Genomic DNA, 18,729 nt, shown 5'->3' on the forward strand with positions numbered 1-18,729 from the left:
AAAATGTAAATATGTCAAATATTCCTTGCTAAATGCACCTGAATGCATTTGGAAACCCCTGTCGATATATGGAGCAGGAACAGGCGAGGAAAGACTGTGGCAGATCGTCTCATTATGGAGCCTACATGTGTTCGCACAGTTTGGCACCTTGGAGATCCTGGTTCATCTGACCTGCAATACATTTCTTTGCACTGTAGGGAGAACAAAAGGCTCCATGTGTAACCTCAGAAGCTGACATTCAAACCCACAAACCTCTAGCTGTGAGGCATCGGTGCTACCCAACTGAATAAATATAATAACTTAGATAAAAATACATCCCCTTCCATTCAGAGATCAGCTTTGATATTACAAGAAAGGCTTTGAAGTGTCTCTTAATATTGGAGTCTTCTGCTGCAACAATTGCACGGTACAAATTGCAGGGTGGTAAACAGCCTTAAACTTTGCCTCTGGCCCAATTACGGTGCCGCAGGTATCCAAAGCTCCAACTATAACTCATGACTTCAAACAGTAACTTGTGGATGAATAAGAAATTGATAGGGGATTTAAAAAGTTTAAACGTTGAAGTTTTAAAGGAGGATCGCTGCCAAAATGAGTAAAAGACACAAACATTTCAAATAAATGTTGATTTACTTATTGATCCTTTGGCACTTAAATGTCTGAACTGTAACCCTGAACACATGGGGAACAGAAGAAAGCTCTATTCATTTCTCCTAAACTTGATTGTCATGTACTACATTTTTGACTCTTCCATAAACATCAAGACATCCTTGACTTCCTGTCTGGTAAAGGATTTGTTTAGATGGTGAACAAAAGAAAAACTACATAAATAGAAAAAAATGAAAAAAAAGACTTCAGATTGGGATAATTCTGCATTAATCTGAATGTTGGCCATAACACTAAATCATATTGCTGTACTAAGCAAAAGGGTCTGCAGCTCTATGGAGATGTTCTGCACTTTTCTCCTCATTTTTCATATTCAAACAGGCGTGCAAAGTACACACATGCCAACCTGCTGTGTTCTTTTTATATGCCCGAAAATAAAGTGGGTATTCTTTTTGTTTATTTCTTCAGGTTCAAATGGAAATTACTATGCAAAACTTGGCATTAATTTCAAATGATTTGAGCACCATGCATTTCACACTACCTGGCTTCTCCACAGAGACGATTCTTCTTGTCTCTTTTATTTTTAAAAGTGGCTTAGCACATTGCACTACTTGGGTGAGGTTTGTTTATGGCACTGCAGCTGCTGCTGTTGATTCTAGTTATTTATTTCCGTCAGTGGTTGGATGAATTGAGGAAGCTTCCTGCTCGTCTGTCTGCATCACTGTCATATCGCCTCCTGGTGTTGCTCCATATGAGCTCTAATAAGCCAGTGACAAAAACACAAACATAAAATGAAACAAAAACTAAGTAATTGGTGTGCTTTCATTTCTCTTCCAGATCTTAAAAATTTTAACTCTATGTGCCACATCTGCATCTGAGAGAGGACGTACCAACCTGCCAAATGGCACCATGCAGCTGATTGACGCACTCTTCCGTGAAAATAGGATAAATCGGAAAGAAGGGGGGCTGTATTGTAGTTCTTAGATGAGTAATTCCATGTTACAAATAATGAATGGTACTACCACAAGTCAAAAATGCATTATGAAAAAGTACTCAAAATCAATAGTGACACTGAGACACTAATATGAGCAAAAAAGCAATCTGCCTCCTTGCTGAAGTATGTTGCTGTGCTGGGTTACACATGAGGGATTTTAATAGCTCCAATGGTTATCAGGTTACCTTTCATTTATCAAACCGCCATGACAAACAACAACTCTGTTCCTACTATGGACACCAGAAGTAACTGTTAAAATGAACTAATTTCCATTAGACAATTGATGGAAACAACAGCAGGTCGGTTGCACTTCCAGCTATTAACTACACTAATGTAAACTGGCAGAGTCAGTAAATTGGTATAGATGGGACTTGGGTCAAGGAAGAGTTAGCTTTAGAGGCAAATCTTGTCACTTTTTTTATATGACGACATAGGGCATTGGTCAATATTTTTGTGTATATCTTGAAAAATGCAGGTATGTGTATCATATAATCTATGTATTACTGTACATAAATCATTACATTACTACTACCATTGCATACAAAGAACAAAAATGATGCTTATCCAACACCTTGTTTGTTATAGCAGTGCAAGATAAATCATTGTTTTATAATTAATCATTTAAAAACATATTGTTGAGGATGTCTCCTTTGAGGTCAGAGCACTTTCATGAATATGTTTCATAATGGAGTACAACACAGTAAATTAATATCTAAAGACAGGTCATATAGGGTCTCAGATTTGAACATACATATTCTTCAAATTGGATTCATTAACCTTAATTAACCTTGCTCTGCAAAATGCAGCATACTCTCCAGTCGCTGCAGGCGGTGATGTGGACACGAGTGCTCTTTTCGCAGAACTCCTCTCTGCAAAACTGCAACCAATCCACTTTCAAATGAGATTGCTGATTAGTTCGGGTCCAAGTGATCTAAATGTAAAATTATTGGGCTCACTGATTTATGAAGAGGACTATAAGGTCAGTTAATATATGTCATATTGGCTGCAGGACAAGTCAATTAAGAAGCAGCCGTTAATTATTTCTTAAACCATAAATCTCTTCTTAACCTACATGCATACTTTAAATAATAGATATGTAAGCCCCATTAAATACCTGATATTTGTCCTAAAGATTAATATGAAATTTATCACTTTAGAGTCAGCAATGTGAACCTTTGCTTAAGCTGGGGATACACCTACTGTATGTACTGTGTGTTTTAATGTCAAAAACAGATCAAACACAGCACCTAAAGCCACTGTAGACAGGAGAGCTGCAGGAAGGGGGAGTAGAAGCGAATCAAGGTGATTTCTAGAACACAGTCATTTGTGTAAGGTCCATGAGGGAGAAAAGCCAACATGGTGAGACAGGTTCTGGGACTCTGGTTGCATGGTAGCATGACAAATAATGTTGATAAAGTGTGACTTCCTGGAAGCAACACACTTATCATAGCAACAGAAACTAAGGCAATAATGCCATGGTGATATTCAGAGATGATGAAGATGGGCAAGCCTGTAAATCAGATACGAAGTGATAAAGCAGAGTAGACGGAATTCTGCATATGCGTTCAAAGCACAATCTCCCTCACAGGTGTGTTCAAATCCTATTGTAAATTCTAAAGTAAGTAAGTAAATAATGCTTGACGTGACTTCATGCTTTCTCCTCGATAAATCAGCCCCATTTGCTGCCCAAATGGTGAAATAGAGAGAGAGAGAGAGACAAGTACATGTTGTCATTATGCCGACTATATACACAGCATCAAAGTGGGAGAAGGAGAGCAGGATTAAAGTCCTCATAACATGAAAATCCACTCATTTGATTTATGCACTTGTTTGTCCCTGCTCCTTACCGGAAGAACAACACGCTGTCCCAACACGAGAATAATTGAGCATCTGAGCGCAGTCCGTAGATGGGATGACAAATTTGCTGCCTGCAGTCATTTTCACTCCGCAAATCACTTGTCCTTCCCAATTATACTTTCTGGGCTGCAAAAAAGTCAACAGACATCGCAGTGGTGGGGGCGGAGTCATGAATGAGCTTCAAAGGAAAGATTTCAGATAGTAACAGGAATAAGATATGAGGACCACCATTCTAGAAGCTATTTTTTTATAGTAATATTCAATTTGATCTCTGTGTTCAAATGAGATTATCTATTTTTATAGCTCGTTCCGTCATATTTAAGTTAATTACTATTTTGCAGTGGCTTTCCAAGGTAAGCCTGCCGTCTAGTTATCCGTCACTCAAGGGTGATTAATGTCTGTGCGAGGCTAAATGACTTTCTTGTTTTATCTCCAGCTGCCGTGACTCCTTAGAGATAGCCGCTGAAATTATGCCGGGACATTTTGAAGAGCTAATTTACAAAAACAGAACCAGCATTCTAATGAAAATTTTGAGTTCTACTTTAATCATTTTGCATTTCAGGACATATCAATCAGGCTTGTCACTGTTTTTGACAGCATCAGTTTGATCAATGTTACTGAGAATGCACTTTTTTTTGGTTTTGACATTCTGTTTTTATTAGTGAGCAGTTATGGCTACATTTAGTGAAAAGTTGGGGCTCATGGCTCAAAGAAGCACCCATTAGTTTGTTGCTCAACTGAACCCAGGGACAGATTTTGCAGGAAATGATCAATTAAAATACGACGATATGGTGGTTGCCAACATTTTGTAACACTTACATTAGGTCCACAGTTTTCGCTTACAAGTTGGTGTGTAAGCTAGGACTATTCAACATATTTTACCACAACAGCAGGGTTTATCTTGTCAAATCTCTGTGAATGTACCTCTCCACTTTTAATGTTGTTGCTGTCATTGATTTGTTTACTTGCTGGGATGCAGTGTAGCCGGACGCCTGCTGTTTGTTGTTAAGGAATGATTGGTACCATCGCCCCGCTCCAGCCTAGTGTCCAGAAATATGATAATACTGGTTTCCTAGCCTGTTTTTATGATTATTTGGTGTTTGGCACATTATTTTTTTATAAGCGGTAAATCTGCCTGGGCTGAGACGGCTATGGAGTCTAGGCAAACAATTTGAAGAGATGGTACGATTTTTTTTAATCAAAAACAGCTTGAATCGGTGAGATACAGAAATTGCATGCTATACTTCTGACTAGTCTCAAAACAAACTGGCCTCCAGATGAGTGGAACCAGAAGCTTTTGTGTAGCCCCGCCACTTACTTTCATTTGAAGGCAAGATAGAAGGTTTAGATAAAAGCACCCAATCCTCCCCAAAAACATACAACAAAGTGGACAGCAGCAAGAGACATCTAAGGTACTGAATTTATTCCAAAAAAGTCTTGTTGGGATTACTTTTGCTTGAGATCAAAGCTGTTGTGATTTGTGAAGTGATGATGTCTACTTCACTAAAGCCACTGATTGTCCCTGTCCAGACCCAAAAAGTGGTCTTGTCCAAGCTGAAAGCATGCAACAACTCAACAATTCAACACTCAACCCTCTACATCCACCCACTCAATGGCCAAAAAAAGTAAAAGAAAGCATTGTTGAGAAAAGGGCTTGAGGAAAGCAGTGAAAAACATAATTTACAATATGGCACAGCCGATGCAGGGGGCCATGGCAGGGGGGGGTTTGACCAGAGGCATGCTTTCCGAGCACACACAGCTGTGCAATTGTTCACTTTGATTTAAAAAATAAAGCACAAGAGCCCACATTTTGCCTGCAAACGGACATCATCCATTACATTTGTCACATGAAGGAGCAGCAATGATCAGAAGCCTTAAAAAATACGTCCAGTTCCAAATTGCTTATGTTTCGTACAATAATCTCACACAATAATATCAGCGTGGTTTTCAAAAGGGAAGCAGCTAACAATGATTAATAACCTCAGAACAAGTAAATGTGATGCTCCATCTACAGCCATTAGCATCAATTACTGTAATGCTGAGCTGACATTACAAACAATGATCCAGATTAGGCCTGATGATCACATCCCAGACATATGAGCATTCCAAATGTCAGCGCAACTCATCATACTTCAACAAGCCTGTCCATCCGTAACCATGAGATTCATTACAAGCCACACACTCTTTGTCTATGAGTGGATATGTGCTGGGGCGTGGTGCATGCGCTTGTGTTTGTGTGCCAGAGGAGATGATACGAGGAAAAACACATTCTGCACTCATAACCAGCTGGTGGTGGAAAACAAGACTAACACGCATTAGTGGAACTGCGTATGATTATACACCTGGGTTTTCTATACGCTTCTTTGTCGCTTCTGCTTACACTGGTATAGTAATAAGAATTAAGTAGGTAAGAATTTTGAGCACAGCTGCATGTTGGAGACATCAGGTAGCGGTTGATCATTCAAGGATGAGCTGCGGTGAGGTTGAGAGGCAAAACTCAACTGCATGGAAAATAACTGGCCACCCAGCACGGCACAAATTCACAGCTGATTAAACCTTTGACTTTTCTTATCTAACAGTGCCTCAAACAGTGTAGTTTAGTTGCATGCAATGTATAGCAGTCAATATGTTTGTTTATGTAACTATAACATCAATGATTCAAATCATGTGTCCTGTGAAGAAATGAACAGAAAATTGTAAGTACGTTATGTTGTTGTGATGTGTGCCCTCAAGAGTGATATCTTGATAGTATACTGCAGATAAAAAGTAAAAGCTAGAGTACCCCCATTAGCTATTTACACCTCATTAACTAAGCCAATATACTCACTGCACATTATCACAACAGCTGAGAGGAGTCTAGAGGATTTATTTGCATTTAAATGAGGTATTCATGTTTTCCCCTCAAGGCTTTATGCTTACACTGGTGACATCAGAAATTTTCAACCCCAGTGCTTAGCAAAATATGCGATTGTGCAACACTGACGACTCTAAATGCTCCAGTACTTCATACAATTTAGGCCAAAACACGGCTGTGAGATGTTCTCTCTCTTTGTTTGAGCTTCTGATAGCTCCTCCTGACCCCCGTTGTTCCAAATATCACAAGGTTGGTTGTGTCACCGGTGAGGGGCCAGCAGGCAGAAGCTCGACTTGCAATTAAAGGACACTTGTACCATCTTCTCCTCCAACTTCTTTGTCTTCGTTATCTCTTGATAAACCGCAGCCACTGCCAACTCTCCCCCTGCTGATAGTAAGCCTCTTTTACTGGTACCAGGTGACTTGTGACCCTTCTGTGACCCTGGCCAACACTACCAACACTGGTATAAAGAAAGCACTCCAGTCCTCATATTCTGTTCAACAGTTTCAAGGCAGCCTGTTCTGTGATTGTTTGATCTCAAGTGTTTTAAAGCATACAACGGCAACAACGGCAGTTGAATATGAACCCCCATGCAAAGCAGCGTTTTAATGCAAGCTCACAATCCTTCATGAGGTGAGACCTGGCTGACATTCTGCTTGATGTGATGCTTGGCCATGTAGGTGACTCCAACACTAAATAACTCCCTCATTACATTCAGAGTACAGCCTCCCCAAAGAGGCCTGGGCTGTGTTTCTAATATTGAGTATACAGCCTGTTCATCAGTATGAATTATGGGTGTACATCTTTTACATAATCACTGATATAGAATCAATGGACATACTAATCAAGGGCAGCAAGTATTGAGTGGGAGCACCCACTGCCCATCAGTTATCCTTGCCTCAGGAGGTAGACAGCCACTACCCTCTCAAGAAGTAGCATCATCCATCAAAAGTTTGTGACACGGAGCGGACTGCTGAATTATCTGGAGTCCTGCCAAATCCAAAGAGTGACCTTGGAGTCGTTATGTAGCATGTATGCTCACAAATATCACTGGAGATGATCATTTTCAACAAGAATTACTATCTACGATGTATAAGGTGATCACTCCCATGCTGCTTGGAAAGTTAATCTTGCCAAAAGATGCATAGATTACAGTTGTGAACCAGCTTTAATGTGCATTATATAAGCGGTCATGCATTGCATTTTGGAACCGAGAGGCAGGATGTCTTCTTCACATAATGTAGAGAAGAATATGCTGTTGTCAACTCAGTGCATTCAAATTGTGTGTATTTCTTGACCCGCATGATGACTGGGAATTCATTCCAATTATGTTGTTGTTTTGATTTTCTCACTGTTCCCCCAAGACATTTATGATCAATGAGGAGTGTACATGCTCACATTCTCATGGCCTTGTTGATAGTGCACACATACAAGTACAGATGAAATCATGTCCACCTGGGATAGTTCAGATTAATACTTGCCATGTGATCAGGTAACAGTTCACACCAGGCGATGGCTCACACACAAAGGCTCACACACTATCTGCTTCGGATTTTAAGAAATAGTGCCAGCAAATATGCAATATTTTCAATTTGTCTTATATTAAAAATCACATTACTCTGGTTTATTTTACTTGGAACTGGTGGATTTAAATGCAAACCTCTGTGTATAAGTGAGTGTCAGTAACAATAACACTGAACAATCCAGTCCATTAAAGCACAGTACCTGCTGGTCATACACATTGTGCCATCACATCATATAAAAAAGAAAGAAAGATGCTTTTATGATGTGGCAGCATTAAATTAAACTACAAAATTGTGAACAGTAATATTTGCAGCTATAGTGAATAAAGAGGGGCATTGCATTAAAAAGATTTCAAAATACACCCTGAAATAAAGTTATGAGCATAGAAATCTGTGTATGTCCACTTAGAATTATACACTCATGCAATAAATAAAACCTAATTTAAACTTAAATAAAGAAAAATAGTGGTTAAATATATGTACTCCATAAAAATGAAGCATGTTTAACATTTGGTCGATATAGCTGGCAGAAATCAGATGGCTCTTTAAATTTATGATCTATAAATCTCTTTGATTTTTGGACTCATTTCAACAGGGCAGCATTGCAAATGTGCAATTTTTACATTTTCTAATGATGTGTCACATTTTCATTCTGACAGCTGGAACTACCATTGCACTTATTGGAGGTGTGATGTGTCTTGTGTGAAATTTACAGGCAAATTATGCATAAGAAATATATCTACCAAAAGTTCACATTCTGTTGGAGAGATTTTCCGACTGGTGTCTCCATGTGTGTGTTCTATGTGTGTGTGAATTCCTACATCATAGTTTGCTCAAATTTCTATAAAGAATTACATGACACTCTCTAGTTATACCAGTTGCCCTTTAAATTATTCGCTTGAACCTTCACCATTCAATCATGGTGTGAAGTTAATTAAGCTATACCGAGAGTAATAAAGAAGATAGATGACACTCTGTCATCCAACCATGCCTAGACTATGTGACAACAACTGAAGGCTGGTAAGGTCAGAGCCCGACAATTGATGGAACTGTCATCCTATCATCATCTTACCAACAACAGAATCAGATTGTCCACATTGGGGATTGACTTCCTAGTCGTCCAGGGGACTAAACAAATGGCCTGAAACATATCGACGGCCTTGTCCCCAAACCCTACACCTCAAATTCTAATCTGATGGACCAATCACTCACTTGCTGTTAATGTCATCATTTATGCTTGTCCAATAACTGCACATAGGCACTTATTGACTTCCTCATGCTTTAAGGAATATGAAGTCCACAGGTTGTCAATTAGACCTATTGAGATGCTTTGACCAATAAATCTTCCTGATACACAGAAAGTGATGGAATATCATTGCAAAAACATTCACTTCCAAAAAGCGGCGGCGCACAAATTGTATCTGGTAAATTCTGCTAGTTTAGTTTGTATCTTTGTTCACATTAGACAGCATCACTGGTGGTTGGTTCTGGGCCGGTAAGACAGACAAGGTGGCCTTTTCAATATGAGGGCAGATTTTCTCTCTCGGCCATATGGATTGCACAGATATGGATATGGATCCGGCCACCATGATAGCCAGACCACAAGACCAGACATTATATGTGATCTTGTGGACTGAATTTCAATCTCAATGAGTTCTATGCACATTTACACCCTGTCTTTGTCTTTATCTGGACATCATACACTGTATCGAGGCATAAGTGGGGCCAGAGTCAACTGTAGTCACCACACAACAGGTCCTCAGAGAGACGTTTCTATGTTCATCTTGTTATCATCCAACACCCAAAATATAGGTACGGAAATTGCAATAGTTTCCCCAGAGAGGCAAACAAGACTTACATGCAAAGGTTAGACTGGCCTCTCGACTGACAATGGTCCCGAAAGTGTTTGAGGCGAGGCACTGATACGTTCCAGCATCTTGGTCTTTGTTGAGATGGGTGATTCTGAGGTTCCCTCCAGAGAGGCTGTAGTGAAATCCAGATTTGGGAGTGATTGTGGTGCTGTTGAGTTTCCACCTGAAAAAAAACCACAAAGACAAACGGAGATCAATACATAAATGAACCCCCTTTTTTTTTATGTGAGCTGGAGCAACAGGAGCATACCAAACAGTAAAAAGGGTTTGGCTTGGATGTTTGCTTATTTTCCAACTGGAATGAAATAAAAGGTGGATGGGGCCCAGAAATCATGCCCTCCAGTTTAGCGTTAATCTAAGCAACACTGAACCACTGTGGTGCCAAGGACTTGACTCACGGAGGATAGATAGCGTTGCAGGCCATCCATCTTACCAGACCCCAGTCAAAGTGCATAAAAAAGCTGCTTAATCATGCAGGTGTGACAATTAAAACGAATGCCTGCAACCCTACTTTCACACTTGTGCATTCAAAGCCTCATCCACATGATTATCATTGGTGTTAGGGGTGATCAGCGAAGGGTATAATTCATCCAATGGCAACAAATTCTCCAATCTAACCACACAGATGCACCTCATAACAAACCCAGGCGGGAGGGAAATCACTCATTTCAGAAAAACGTTTCAAAGCCATAACTCACTTCAGCCGGTGCAGAAACAGCTTGCGCCCTTTTAAAAAAAATCAATGATGTAGAACAATCAAAAGAAAGAAATGACACTTCTCAGGAAGACTAGCATGAAAACAAAATGAATGGAAATTGGAGTCCACAGTGAATTAGCGAGAGAAATCCTAAATTTCCTACTACCTCGATTTTTCTTTTTCTCAACTTTCGCTGAATGATTCAGCAGGGAAACATTATTGTTTACTTTCATTTGAAAAAAAAGCTGTTTTGGTATGAAAAAAGGGGGCTTTTGTACTTTTCACACAAGTAATATCAAGCTGTTTGTATGTTACTTTGGAGCATTACAAGGCCTGTACACAAGTTCTACGCATGCGTGCCCTAAAACAATAAATGTGAAAGTCTGTTCTCCATAAACATGCATTGGCACACCAAGGAGCTGCGGCAGAGAGAGAGAAAGAGAGAGATCTGCTGCAGAATCCCTTCGCACATCTACCTGTTAGCTGCTCGCATATAACCTTACACCAGGCGCTGTGAGTTTGGGAGCATACACACCTGTACTCAAAAGACAAATGTGTAGGGGAATGAGTGTGTATGCATTCATTCACTAGCACTGTTAGTAAAAAAGGGGCAGAAAAAAATTCAGAGGAATTCTGTTTCAAAGAAAGATGGAGAAGGGCAGCGAAAAATAGTGTGTACTTGAAAGCAACAATCTGGGCACTGCAACACTGGAGCGCCTTTACAGACTGGTCAAAAAACATATCACAATGGTCTTTCATGGCGCCTCTCCACTCTCCATAAGTGTTCTCTCTCCAGAGCCTTATTACTACACACAATAGAGAAGAGCCTAGAGGGGGGGCAGCTGTAATCTCACAGGACTACAGGGGTGATTTATCTGCTGCTGAAGAAGAACAAACCAAAATCAACATAAAAATTTAACACCTTAGACACTCTTTAAAAGGCAGGAAGGACAGTGGGAAATGATACTCCATATGCTGGTTTCAGCTTCAGATGGTGGCTGCCTCTCTGCCTGATAAGGGCTCCCATCAAATATGAAAGCATCCTTTCCACAATAGCAAAATTGCTCAGTGAGACTGATCTTTATTTTCATATTGAAATGGTTTAATGGGATGACAGCTTGAATACCAAATGTTGCAAAGATTTGACACTTTATCTGTGATTTTCTAAAACATTAGACGAAACGGCTAATTAAGCCTGGAAAATGTATTGATGTATCAGAGTGAGTAATCATTTTCCGTGTTCAAAAGGGGAAGAATTCACCCAGCTGGGGGAGAGATATCTGTGTTTGTGTGTGTGTTGTGGTAGTTAAGCATAATGGTATTTAAAGATAATAGCCTGCAATTGTTCTTGTGAGACAAATTGAATGCCTTGTGGCAACAACATCACAACTTTGAAGGCTCTAACTGACGGATGTTACATTTTTTGTTTAAGCATTTGCATCAAATGCTGGATATACAGTGCTGCTGGAAAAAGCACAGAAAGCAGCATAGGGGGAATTCAATGGTGTCACATCAATGCATCATGGGGAATATGGAGCGATAGACAACATCAAACACATGTAAAGTAGTTATTTATTAATTATCTTTACAATGATTTATGCTGGCAAACAGACCACAACAGCAGTTTCATTTGTTAAGCACATGGTTTATACAATCATGTTAAAACAGGCCGTGTACACAGTGGCATAATACGACACCATCTGGCTCATGAGGCGGGGAATGTCATGCGGTCTGTTCCTTCTCTTAAGCCTGGTGTTTGAATTTGGAATAAGAATCACTAAATTAAAAACTCAATATCTGTATTTTAAATATATCAATCACATCATTGATCGCCTAGTTTTTCTTTTCCCAGGGTAAAAGAAAACAACATTTGGTGAAATGTGATGAGATGACACAGCATATGTATCTGTGTGTGCATGTGTGTGTCTGCCTTGGTTTATTGCTGTATAGGGGGGCTGAACTGAGCTCTGACAACACAAGGGTTATGTCTTTGTGTTGTTACTCGACTACAAGCACCTCTTGACCATGCCCTTGATCACCTTCTAATGAATTCAGACATACCCAATTTCTAGGAAATTCACTTAAAAATTCCCTCCATTTCCTGTCTCGGGTTTGATGCAGACGATACTAAACACTGTACTGTAAATCTTGCTTGTGCCGTTACATGTAAACACAGCAGAAACCTGTCCTGTTGTTGGATGTGCAATTAATGAACTTTGAACACGATGTAGCTGCGGTCTCCTCATTCCAGCACATCTTTTTTTTTTTTTTTTTTTTTTTTTTAAAGCAGCGTTGAGCTCAGACAGGACCGCATGGTGACCTTGACAGGAAACCACCGACTAGGTCATCCTACAAACTGGCTCAATCCCCAGTATTAAATGTACCAATCCCTCCAAACCTCAGCCGAGCTATTTCACTGAGCAAACATGATTGATTTGAACTTTTACTTGCCAGAGATGCTGCAGCTCACCAACCTTTCAATAGACTAATGGTCCATGTAAGAAATAAAGGAGGAAAAAAAACCTTGTCACTCTTTGAACTCTACAGCAGAAAAAAAAGATGTACGAGCTGGATACACAGAGCTTAAAGCGCAAACAGACACCACTCTCCAGCAGGGTTTTGAGGGGGAATATCCAGCAGAAAATGGAATCCCGAAATATATTCCTATGATCCTGATCAGCTCGGTCTTCATTTGCAAGGATGAACAAGCCTTTTCTAAAACTCGAAACAACAGAGCAAAGACACTCTGGTTGCTGCATCAAGACACAAATCCAGGAGCCGATACATTCAGGATGAATGGAAGGCCGAGTCTGTGCACACAACAGGAATAACCAGCATGATATTACAGGGATTTGGAACGTTTCCTCTGCTTCATAACCATTGGGACGACAATAAAATAAACATATTTAAAGTAAAAATGGCAAACATTCGGAGTCCCCAAAATCAGTTCAATGATGGTGGGACGGTGGGATGATTTTCAGGCTTTGGTCAGATTAGAAACTCTGTGGTTGCTCACTAGTTTTAGAACAGAGCGGCTTGTGTTATGTTCATATAGAGTGGATTAAACTTTCTGTGCGATCTCTGTTCTGTGGTTGATCCTTTTATGCTGTGAACATGATTGAACCAGATCAGAAAACTACAATATTAATGCTCATATGATATGTGGATTTTTTTGAGGATCCCTTTCCAACATCGCCTCATCATTTCAAATTCGTCTATGCATACAAATTGTGCATATCCACGTTATCTGAGGAAATTGTTAAGCTTTTATCCCCCAACAGCTATTTAATGCAACCCCCCACCCCCCTCACACACAGAATCCGCTCCTAATTAAAACTTTAACTCTGTGAATTACAATTGGATTGAATTTGATGAACAAAACTTATTAGGTGAGAAGACCTCAGTTTCCACCTGGTGTTAACAATTATTGTTATTAAAAGGTGTGTGTTTGGTCACTTCACTATGATGTTTTTTCACCACAGTTTGTTAGACAGTTTTCTTGGCATCTGCTGTATCGCAGTGTGGCAGTGGAGGAGCCTGTAAAAAAAACTTTGTGGGTTCTATTTGTAGCCGCTCCTTAACCTCACTCATGTGTATCCAATTAGCCAATCGCCATGTGACATTCAGGTAACAGGTTCAAAATAAGAAAACAAAATTCCAATCCCCGCTGAATTAGAAAAGTAATTGACAATTTGAAACATCAGGCATTTTATCTTTTCCGTTATCAAGAACAGCACCTGCATTTTGCTAAATGATGAACAAGGCAAAAAGAAATGGTGGTAATATTACAGAAAGAGTGAAAGATTAAAATCTTCATTCAGGCTAATAGGAAACGCTGAATTTAAATCGCTCTTTCTGGGGGATTGTGAAATTTCTAGATACCGATGCACTTTAATTGTGATTTAACTGTGATCGCCTCCTTCGAATTGCAAATATGAGAGATCATTTATTCTTCTTTTTAATGCCTTGAAGGTTTGGACATAGACATTTTAGCATGTCAATTACATTTGTTGTGGAGAATGTTTTAAAATAGTTGTTTTGGTTGGATTTTCTAGTCTGAATGCAACTGAACACTCTCTTTTCGTGTAACGGGAACAGGATGTGAATCCCCTACATGGAAAACAACTTTGATATATATTTTTTTATTCTTTGACATCACAAATCACATCTGATCTCACCAACATGACAGCCAAGTTCTGAGATTTCTTAAAAGCAAAGAGAGGAGGAATTGCAAGACATCGTTCAATAAACAATCAGAGGATAAGATAAACCAATACTTATTTGCCACAGAGGTAATTTCCCTGGAGTAGCTGTTATACGTAAGAACATTGTTGCCCGAAAAAGTATTTTTTTCTTTTTTGGTCAATAGTTGATCCCTGTGTGACATTTTTCCTTCATTATAAACTAAATCAGTCAAACTCCTCTTCCTCCTATCACTGGTGTAGCTGACAAAGAGTAAATCTAGTGTTTAGGGGGAACGGCTGGTGACTTTATGCAAGTCATGCAACTTATTCTTGATAGTTGCATGACTTTATGCAACTATCAAGAATAATGTAGGTGTTGATGCTGATTAACAAACAGCTGAAAAGCCTGATGTGTCAGATTGGCCACTACTTCAGTCGTCAGTTGGGATTGCGTTTTTGTCCTTTGTTCCCTGAATGCCACATGGCCAATTAGCTGATTGCCAAATTAACTTCAGGCTTGTTCTTCTCAGATGTGGACAAGTCTGTGACGACTTCTCATGATGAGGAACAAAAATCAAGTTATAGTCTTTTTTTTTCCTAATAAGGGAAGAGTTCTGGCTGTTGCAGCATCCAAAAAAAATCCCTTTCAGGCATTTGGAGACACCGAAAGGGCAGAGAGATAAAGTTTAAGGCACTGAGACGTTTGTCTAAGATGGATGGATACGGTTTTTGACAGTGGATGTGGTGTATGCTGAAGCAAGAGGAATGGTGCACAGCAGAGCAGCAATGAAGCGCTGCAGTCACATTCTCACCGATAGATGGGGGGCGGGCTTCCCTGGGCTTCACAGCTGAACACCACCTCTCTGTTCTTCTCCATCGAGTCCACAGGGTACACAATGCTGCCAGGCTGCTTGGTGAAGATGGGACTCTGAAGGACACTGCTCTCTGTAGAATAAGAAGAAAAAGACGTTGAATGTATGACGCTGACCCATTTGTGTAATTTGCAAGTTGCGCAGTAACACAGTGGCAAAACCACAAACACACAAAACATGTCACTGTGAACGGCCTGTCGCAGGAGTGTGGCACGGGGAAGAATGATTTGATGTGAGACGTGTCTTCAACGGCTATTTAGGTGGTAATAGGATATAGTGCTTGATTTATGTCAAACAGTTGTCTTGGAAATGCCCTCAGTCTGTTTTATCTGTTTGCTTTTATTTATTCAGCCATGTTGGATTATTTGTGATCAAGCAGAGGTTCAGGCAGCTGGTTTTTATATGGTTAAGGGCTCTTTGTTGTGAGCGACACAGCAGATGCCTCGATTACCCCATTTAGAAATCTGTGCACAGGATTGCTAGTAATTATCAAATGTTTGTAACCCTGGTGATGAATGAAGGGGCTTCAGATGGATTTTTGTTCAATAAAACTTTGTTACTGCACAAGTAAATACAACATTTGCCCAAATCACATGCATCTGCCAAAGCACATACTGTATATCAATATATCCTCAGCAAGATAGACAAAAGCCACAACCAAGGGATTAATAAGAAGAATGAATATTAAATAGGTACATTTTTCTGTTACCATGACGCTCACTGTATCAGAATGAACCTTGACTCAGAATTCTGCTCTGTGTCTGCCATCTAAACCCGCTTTCACATTAGCTGTATCTCAGCAGGTAGCTCAGTATGAATCACTTCTGCTGTATTGGAAGTGAAAATAATTAATCTTGTGCCAGTGCCAAGAAACTATTTGCTATTTGCTTATTTATTTAAATATGGGACTCAGCTCTCCACTGTATGCACGTACTCAGAAAAGATGCAGCGGTGGAATATTGGTTTCTGACATTGTATATCTGATTCTCAATCCAGGTCAAAGGAGTACATTGCTGCAAACTATGTGCGTATGAAGGCAACAGTCTCTCAATCTACACAATTTACACAATGTTAGTCCCTTATTCACTCATTCGTTCCATATTTTGCCAATTTGCAGAATAAAAAACGATATCAACCAGGGGGCAACGTGAGGACCGAGATCAGATCGCAAAAAAAACTATTTCTGACTTTTCATCATGGGATGAAAGACAGCGACAACTCAGAGGACGATCTTTTTCTCTGGGTAAGGAGAGTAACTTACTAACCTCTTTCCCGTTTTTCCCCAGTTTCTTTCAATCATTTATATTTTAGACCCATCTCAAAAACTTTTTTCAAAAAATCACAAATCCATATCAAGACCGCTCGGGCTTATGTGTGAAACATTTATGCACCACAAATGGCAGATGTGAGTGGAGGTGTTCAGTTAAAAAATGTTTACTGATGACCAGATGCCCAACACTGCCTCAACACCAGAGATTTATTTTTATTCAAAGTGTAGCTTTTTCTAAGCAACAGGAAACATCGACACTATGTTGAGAAAGAAGTGACAGAGTTTCACATAGCTATACGGTGTGACATGCACAGGGTAATGCATAATTCAAAGAACTGTGCAATGGGAAATCTAATTCTAGGAAATGTCTTTCTGCAGACCTCACATTTCTACAGCTTCCAGACCCCCAGATGCATGCAAACCTCGTGATAATGCCGGGTCGAGGCGAGCTCTTCTTTTTTCATGCAAAACTGAACATAGTGTTTAAAGGTATCATCTACGACAAACATATGTAACGTGCATAAGTCTACAGAACAATACATTTAAAAGTTTCCATTGAAAACACAGAGAACAGAAATCACAATATAGCAAGCACATATATATATGAATGCTTGCTTTAGATTTAAATTTGAGATTAGATTTATACTTTAGATAAGATTATCCTGCTAAAATGATCGAATTATTCTTAACATTTTGGTATATTTCCACTGTACAATCACTTGGTATGATAAATCCTTTTAACACATTGACTTCAAGGTAGTAATATTCTATTTATAATCTATATTGCTAAAAAAGTGAAATCCGTTGAGTGTTCAGCCCTGGCAGAGGTATGCATCCTCTCTTGTCCTGGCATGTTTTGGTGGCTTACTGTGACTCATTGACACTATCATGAGTTCATTCACAGTGCACAGAGTGGTCTTATCTGGCAAATACTGTTTGACTGCAAATATTGTTCTGTGTTTGCTGCGATTCATTCAATAATATGGCAAAAATGAATTTGCCAACTGCCACTCATTGTCAATTGGCAACACTTCACTAGTTGTGCCAAAAGATACTAGAGGCACACACTAGCTGGCAGCATTTGAATTGATTCGATTGAACTTTCTTTGGCTTGAGTGAAAAGGCTCATGTGGCGCATCACAAACATTAAGTAGCCACTGATATGTAATACAGAATTCAAATAATAATAATAGTTTCTCTGTTGTAAAGAATTGAGTGATTATCAATGTCAAATCCCATTCATTTTCCCAAGGAAGGAGAACGAGGTTATACACTGTCACATAGAACCATTAGCACTGGATGGGCTCTTTGGTATGTAAGCTGCAATACTGCTCACATTCATCAGTCGGTATAATGGAAATGTGCCTCTCACTTTTATTTTCAAATGATATCTTTAGTTAAGATGAATACCTTCATAAATCATATATGTATTAAAGGACTACTATGAAATATGAGTGAAATCATTTCCATAGATTATATTATCACGATTAGATGCAAACTCAAATATATATGATAATTTCATACAGCATACATCTTACACATGCTGCATTTCAGTTATAAGCCATATTGATCTTAATTCAGTCCTCATACCGGTATTATGCGTTCATTTGCTTGTAATGTGTGTGTGCTATTCATCATGGCACAATGCAACAATAGCAGAGGCTCTGGCTGTGTACACACAGTATACAAAACGTATGGATGCAACTAAGCCCTCTTTTTTCAGGTCTTTGTGAACATACGGTGCTTGAAAGTTTGTTGGGCATGACCTCACCTATGTGTGGAAGCCATGCTGAACAGGAAGAAGTAGGTCACCATTAAAATCCAAACCCACTGTGTCTCTAACACTCAGACATCTCCACCAGGGCTCCCAGTTGGCCCCCGTATACCTGCGACGAGCTATTTCTCTTCTTGCAGTTACAAACTGATTCATCTGCATAAGATGCTGTGGAAGAAATATGTCAGCCCCGAGCGCAAGGTTACTGCCACAGGGAATACCCACAATGC

At 39.6% G+C, this 18,729-nt stretch overlaps 1 protein-coding gene across 1 annotated transcript in view; it reads right to left on the reverse strand.

Moving 5' to 3' along the window:
- Positions 1–15,575, reverse strand: part of cntn4 (contactin 4) — a 73,268-nt gene extending 57,693 nt beyond the window's left edge. The window contains exons 1-3 of the mRNA XM_076141367.1: positions 15,572–15,575; positions 15,396–15,528; positions 9,690–9,865 (exon numbers count right to left, since the gene is read on the reverse strand). Of these exons, the coding sequence (XP_075997482.1) occupies positions 9,690–9,865; positions 15,396–15,528; positions 15,572–15,575 (313 nt within the window). The remainder of the gene's footprint in view (positions 1–9,689; positions 9,866–15,395; positions 15,529–15,571) is intronic.
- Between the last annotated feature and the right edge of the window lie 3,154 nt (positions 15,576–18,729).

This window comes from Genypterus blacodes, unplaced genomic scaffold (assembly GCF_046128005.1).
Source record: "Genypterus blacodes isolate CSIRO-AG114 ecotype Tasmania unplaced genomic scaffold, CSIRO-AGI_Gbla_v1 ptg000017l_1, whole genome shotgun sequence".
In the NCBI taxonomy this organism is placed as follows: Eukaryota; Metazoa; Chordata; class Actinopteri; order Ophidiiformes; family Ophidiidae; genus Genypterus; species Genypterus blacodes.